This window comes from Lolium rigidum, chromosome 4, assembly GCF_022539505.1.
Source record: "Lolium rigidum isolate FL_2022 chromosome 4, APGP_CSIRO_Lrig_0.1, whole genome shotgun sequence".
Taxonomy (NCBI): Eukaryota; Viridiplantae; Streptophyta; class Magnoliopsida; order Poales; family Poaceae; genus Lolium; species Lolium rigidum.
The window spans coordinates 180249629-180256631 of record NC_061511.1 but is presented as its reverse complement, the minus strand read 5'-3'; the positions used below and the strand labels follow the sequence as shown (position 1 = coordinate 180256631).

The window sequence follows — 7003 nt, the reverse complement described above, 5'->3', positions numbered from 1 at the left end:
AGTCGATCTTTTAATTATGTTAGAAACTATTGACCCAATGTTGAGATTCCAAAATTCACATTCTTTTGAACTATAAAAAAATTGTGTGCTTTGCACAATATGAAGAACTTACTACATCACCATGGATATATTTTTTTGGGATATGTACGCAGAAATGTGTCTGAGACTTGTTAATTCTCTCAATCAACAGCCTTAGGCAATCCTTAAAACAAATCATGTCAATGCAATTTTTGGCTTGTAGATTACAGGTGGGCTCGTGATCCAAAAACTTAGAAATACAAGACTTGAACTGAAGAATAGTGCAGAGAACCTATGAATAGACATCATGGTGCATAATACATAAGATCCATTCTGTAGCAGCACTTGTCTCTTCATATTGTACAGGCACATGTACTTACAGCTACACGCTTAGCGACTGACTATACGCACACAGCAAGGAATATACAGCTGCTCCATGACAGTCGACAGGATAGTTAGTTGTGCTACAATATACAGCTCACATGCTCCCCCAATGCACAGCGTAAGAAAATATACAAGACCATAATAAATAAAGAAGGACTAATAATAAATAAAGAAGGACTAGACGGCCTCTCGGGCCGGCCTTAGCCGGGCGACATCGGCGGGGCGGAGCAGCTTGGCGGGCCGAGCCAGAGCGCGAAGGCGTCGAGCGTGCGGTTGTCGGCGCGGTAGTGGCGCTGCGTGAACCGCATGAGGTCGGCCCACGTGAAGTCCGGGTACAGCCGGGGCGCCGGCGCCGGAGACGACGGCGGGCGCACCAGGCGGTCGTGGCGTGGGCAGAGGAAGTAGGCCAGCGAGCGGCGCTCCTGCTCCCGGTGCACCACCGCGCGGTGGAGGCAGCTCTTGTACCGCCCGTTCGACAGCGCCTGCTTACAACAGAGTGAGCTGAGCTAATTTGTCTGGGGTGCATCACTAGATAGAAAGGCGTGAGCTTTGTGTGCAAGACTGAGGAACCGTGGGAACCGTGGGAGAGTGGACGAGGCGTACGGTGCTGTGTCGGAACGAAGGAGCATGACGATCGACGTGCAGAGCGCCGGGTCGACTCACCGATGCCTTGCGGACAGGCGCAGGCGCACGGCAAGCGAAAGCTACATCCGTCGTGCATGGCATGCCATGGCATTGGCGCCAAAACTAGGAAACCGACGGCGTCACGTGCAGGGGCCGTACCGGGGAAGGGGAGGGCCCCGCCGGCCACCACCGCCTGCCGGCGTACGACAGCCAAGATAGGCAAGCGTCCAAAACGGCTAAAACAGAAAGGAACCACATACCCTTATGCTGGCACTCCGTCTTGGTGGCTCAAAACTTCGAAACAGACAACTGACTCGATCACTATGGTACATGTGTGCGTAGACAAGTCAAGGCGTGCGTGCGTGCAATCGTGCATAACCCACTGGAGGCTGAGTAAGCCAAATACAGTATGTGGGTCCTACGTGCACATGAAGTCCATACAAATTTTCATAGAACGAGGACAACTTTGTGTCCTTTGGTTAAAAAAAAAGGGCAAAATTTCAGCTCCAACATTGGCTTAATAGAGCTTGCACTTTTTTCTCTAGGACACAAGTCTATCATTCATTATACCACTACCTCTGTTTCTAAATATAGAAGATTTTTTTTCTCAAGGGGTCAAACATAACTATTCAGGCTATTTAAAAAAAAAGCAAACTCGAATAGTGAGACACACTAAAACTTGAAGAGAAATTCATTTTGTGTTCCGAATTGCTACTTCTTCTCTTTTGTTATTATGAAACTGTAGTGGAAATATTCATTGAGAGACGATAAAACAAGGAAAACTCTAATATGATATAAAACAAATGAAGAATGAGAAGAAGCCAAAAAAAGCAAAAATGAACACAACATCCGCGACTATGCACATAGTACAACCATGTTGAGATCCCAATTATGTCATCTTCAGGAAAATGGGAAGTACCCAATGCCTCAGATCTATTCTATTCAGCAGATATTTGTGCCTGGTGTCCTTGTTGAGGTTAAGTAATCTGCCGGGCATAGGGTTTTCGAAGCAATTCTCTCTTAGGTTTCCATACGAGTAGTTTCTTATCCTATTAATCATTGCTATCATCGTTGTCATGGATCGTCTTGACAAGTGTAGTAGAAAAGCTCCTTTAAGATGTACGAGTAGCTTATCATTGTCATTTGTGTACCAAAATATTCAAAAAAGGGGGGAAAACCATGAACTCTGCAAAGACGGGTGGACGAACCATTTGTTAGGACAATTTTTTTGGAATGGGGGCACGACTAAACTTGGTTAAGCATCCAATAGAAAGAGAGGAATTAGGGCCCTCAAGAAAAAGTAGGAAAGTAGATGCTTTTAATGGCTCGAGAAAATCATATGTGTAAGTTTCAAAAGGCTCTTAGAAAAATCATTGAGATATGTTATGTGAAGTTTTATATTAAATATATTCATGTAACCAATATAAAAATAACAAATACATGTATATTATGTAGTAAGTTCCAAAATTTGTAACTAAGCCAAAAGGATAGGATCTCAAACACTAAATTGATGGGCCAGATGCGGGGATCCGCAGTTGGTGCGACCTGATGATGATTCACACCCATGTTAATTATGTATAACATGGTTAGCTTCTCGTATAAGCGCCTGATGTTATAACTATACTCCCTTTTATCTATAGTAATTGTCGAGATCTAGTTCAAATTTGATTAAGTTAAACTAATGTCCTGACACTTGTCACGTATCGGAGGGAGTAGTAAAGATGGCACTAAGGGTAAAGGGTTTGCGATCTAGACGAAGACAAAAGAAAGCCCCACTATATCGTTCGTTCCCGCGGACATCATACATGCTAAATGCTTATCATGACATGTCGACACGTACGAGGGGCACGGCACGAGACGAGACGCGACGCGACACCGTGGTGTACCGAGATCGGGAAGATCTAGTGCACATGCGACCGTACGTACCATGAATGTGTCGCCGATGTTGACGACGAGCACTCCGGGCTTGGGCCGCACGGAGCGCCAGGCGCCGTCGAGAAACACCTGGAGCCCGTCCACGGCGCCGTCTTGCAGCAGGATGGTGAGCGCCGACGGGTCGCAGTGCGGCCCCGTCCCCATCGTCCTGTCCGGCTCCGGGCACCGCGGGTAATAGTTGCACCTCATGATGGAGCTGCCGTCGGCGAAGAAGTCCCTGTAGTAGCCTCTCCCCAGCCCCAGGCTCACCCCGAGCACCTCCATTATCGCCAGCGACGCCTCCTCCATCGCCTTGCAGTACTCCTGGTACACCTCCCTGCAGCATACACAGTTACGTTACACACCCACCCGACATTACTCATCCATATGTTACTTACAAGTGTATTCCGTAGAAATATGAAATCGAAATGCAGAGCTGGTTGAGTGTTTACTGTTTAGTCATGCATGTTTTACTAACCCTAGGTCTTTGAAGTCGTCGCCTAGGGTGGAGGTGAAGTAGTCCACGACGCCGCGGCTGTCGCCGTCGTCGTGGTCGTGGCCGAAGGAGAGAGTTTCCTTCCAGGGAAGCTTGGAGGCGAAGCGGTCGGCGTGGGCGGAGGCGTAGCCCGTGACGGTGCCGGGGGCGCGGCGTGCGCGCTGCTTGGTGGCGAGCGGGAGGTCGAAGAAGCCCCCGGCGCCGTCAAGCGCGGCGCGGGCTAGGGCCGGGTCCACGCCGTGCCCGGTCACCTGGAAGAAGCCGTGGCTCGCGCACGCGGCGGCCACCTGCGCCGCGGCATGGCGCATCCCGGCGGCGGAGCGCAGCGCCGCGCCAACGTCGACCACCGGCACGTCCAGCTCCGTCGTCGTCAACGACGACGGGTGCGTGTCTGCGTGGGGCCAGACGAAGGGAGCCGGGATCTCTTTCTTCAGGTGCCAGAGGTCAAGGACGTTGGTAACATTCTTGCTCTCTATCCCGTTCGGGTCGGCGGGGATACAACCCAGGGCAATTTCCATGGACGGAGTCGACATTGTTGCAGAGTTTGAGAGGTCGACCATGGTATATGGAAGTGGCGGGTTGGCGGTTGAATGGAGCTCTGCGGCAATTTATAACCAAACGAGCCGAGGGCCCGTTTGAAACACAACAATTGAATAACTTAAAATTCGCAAAAGTGCAGGTCTGATATAAATAACATATACTCCAGTTGTCTAGAGATAGATTAAACCATACTTCAGAACATCTAGAGAATAGATTATGTGAACATGTTTTAGGTGCACAAAAGTCGTCCACATGTCACGATCATAAAATGCTTGACCGGTCCCATGCCAAATGTTTGTTTTGTTGGAACGTTGCCCAAGCGATACTATGAATTCAGTATATGAATTTTTGGAGAGCAATTTTCCTGGTTCCGACAATAAGATGATTTGGAAGCTAAGATTTCTCTGAAGATACAGATTTTTATGTGGCAAACTTTTAGAAATGGTATTCCTACGAGAGACAATATGAGACGTCGTAAATGGCTTGGTAATCCTATGTGCTCCTTCTGTAGGCAAATTGAGACTGTGCACCATTTATTTTTTACATGTCCTATTGCTCGTGTTGTTGGGGGGGGTGATGGGTGGTACCAATACATGTTCAAATTCTCTCTGGCAGGCAATATTTTGGTTTTATGCCTTTTTACCTAGAGGGTCGAAAATGTATATGGTGGGGATTGCTACTGTTTGTTGGACGATTTGGACAACTCGTAACAAAGTTACGTTTGAAGGATATACTCTCAAATCCCCTATCGAGGCTCTGTTACCATGTGTTCTTTTCTTCTATACTGGGCAGGTTTACAAGCAAATTACGACAAGGAGAAGGTGGTGGCAGAGACCAGAAAAGCTTGCTGCTGATGTTGGTAGGAAGATAAAGGTGGAGGATGTACAAGATTCTGCTATGATCGGCGATTGAGGGGAAGTTTCGTGGGTGTTGGATTTTCAGGATGGTTGTTTAGATCTGTTAGTTGGCCTCTTAGCTTTCCTATGATAGTTTAATGAACTTCATGTATAAGAGTATTGAGTGATACTTGGTGGTGGCAGGTTTTTGCTCTGTAGGGGTGTTTCGAGATAGAAACATTCTCAGCGGGTTTCCTGCCAGCTTGCTTTCCTGTTTTTTTACCCTGTTTTACTTTATTGCCCATCGTTTGGTCTTTGTAGCGAGCGAACTATGTATTTCCGTTATGTTTCGTAATGGAAAGGGGGTTAGCCAGGCTGGAAAAAATGAATTGGGTGGAACAATTGTGTGCGCGTATGACCTACAAAACAGCTATCTAGATGCCTAATCACAGATCATCCTACGAAACTAGACGGCACACATAATACTATTTAGAAACACCGTTTGCCGGGTGCTGTTTTCATAGAAATGTCTACGATCAAAACAAGCAAGAGCCTCAAAACCACAAGACACGACTAATTTACTAACTTAATTTCTGTGATATATATGATTTTTTGCTTGTATACCAAACTGCACTGCATACTATTATTTGCTGGATTGGTATGCATACTATCGAAATGAACTCCAAAAGCTTGATGCGGCATTCCCTTCCGTAAAATTCTGGTTCCATCACTGTTTTCTATATATGCACCTCGTCTTGATCATTGAGGATTCATACTAACCATGTTGTGCTCGTAGACGACCCTGTACTAGGGAAAAAAAACTCCTTTCTTGATTTAAACACTGGATTCCGCATGGTACTTTCTTCATCCGATATGAGTTCTTCCCTAGTATTATAGGGTACAAACGATCTTCGTACTAAAATAAGAAGAAATTAGAGGACACAATTTAAAGGTTACAACACAAACAACATTCGCAAAAAAAACTACTTTTCGGGATTAAACCACCTAGGTGCTTAGCCCCCGCAAGAACCCAAACTTTAACTTCCATCTTGATTTTGGCGAAAATGATGGCGCAGGTGGTGCTCACATTCTTGAAGATCCTCGCATTTTGTTTATTCCAAATCTCTCGAAAGACGGGCATGAGAAGGGAGGCCATGGCTTTCGTCTCCTAGCGTGGGTAAGAACAAGCTTAGTCACCACCGATGTTGTCGAAAGCCATCCAACTTGATGGGTTGAAATTGAGGAGCTCAAGCAAATCGTTTATCATATTCCAAATACGGAGGGAGTACCGGCACTAGAAGAGTATGTTTTTTTCGAAATGGGGTTCACCCCAGCCTCTGCATCGGTTGATGCACACAAACTTTTATTAAAAAACTGAATATTCAGAGTTTACAAATCATGGATCAACGAGGGTCGATACAAAAAACAACCACCGAAAAATAGAAAGACTACTAAGCAATCTATGCATCTTGTAATCTCTTAATAGGCATCCAAGTAGCCTGGTAGAAAATATCCTGGGTAATCATTCGAAGGCGGTTGCATCCAGAAACCATGCACTCCCGCTGGTCCTCCGGGAGCAAGAAACGCCAAAGCTGGATCCAATGAACCATAGTGTGAATAATATGCAAGAAATTAGTGGAATCCTTTTTGTTAAAAACAATATCATTTCTGCAATTTCATATTGACCAACATAAAGCCGAAACACCTATGTGAATCCTAGCTTTATCAGTTTTGTCAGTTCCATTAAGCCAATTCCTAAACATATTTATGACATTGGATGGAGGTGGAATATTGTATGCAGAAAAAACCACCCACCAAATATGCCTAGCAAAAGGACAGGAAATAAACAAATGTTCAACTGATTCCTCAGCATCACAGAAAGAGCATTTCGTATTTCCATTCCAATTCCTCATTGCTAGATTATCACGAGTCAAGAGGACTTTCTTACTAAGGAATCATATAAAGATTTTAATTTTTAGTGGGATTTTTATTTTCCAAAGATATTTACGAAGATATCTTGTATGCCCATTTAACATATCACCATACATAGATTTAACAGTGAATTTCCCTGAAAGTGTTAGACCCCAAACGAACTTATCTTGATCATAATTTAAATTTATCTCCATTAATCTTTGGCATAGGTGTACACATTGATCCCATTTATCACCAATCAGCCTTCTCCGAAAACCAA

The 7003-nt window shown here is 45.4% G+C and overlaps 1 protein-coding gene across 1 annotated transcript; it reads right to left on the bottom strand.

The window, feature by feature from the left end:
• Nucleotides 1-602: 602 nt before the first annotated feature.
• On the bottom strand, nt 603-3996 carry LOC124647857 (gibberellin 20 oxidase 2-like). Its single transcript, XM_047187720.1, has 3 exons — nt 3419-3996; nt 2953-3277; nt 603-884 (listed from the first exon to the last, which is right to left on the bottom strand). Exons 1-3 carry the CDS (start codon nt 3994-3996, stop codon nt 603-605), a joined length of 1185 nt encoding a protein of 394 aa, XP_047043676.1.
• Between the last annotated feature and the right edge of the window lie 3007 nt (nt 3997-7003).

Coding starts and splice junctions, on each gene's coding strand:
- LOC124647857 (XM_047187720.1), bottom strand. CDS start 3,996: ATGGTCGACCTCTCAAACTCTGCAACAATGTCGACTCCGTCCATGGAA. Junction 3,278..3,418: donor GACGACTTCAAAGACCTAGG/GTTAGTAAAACA, acceptor TGTATGCTGCAG/GGAGGTGTACCAGGAGTACT. Junction 885..2,952: donor ACATCGGCGACACATTCATG/GTACGTACGGTC, acceptor TGTTGTAAGCAG/GCGCTGTCGAACGGGCGGTA.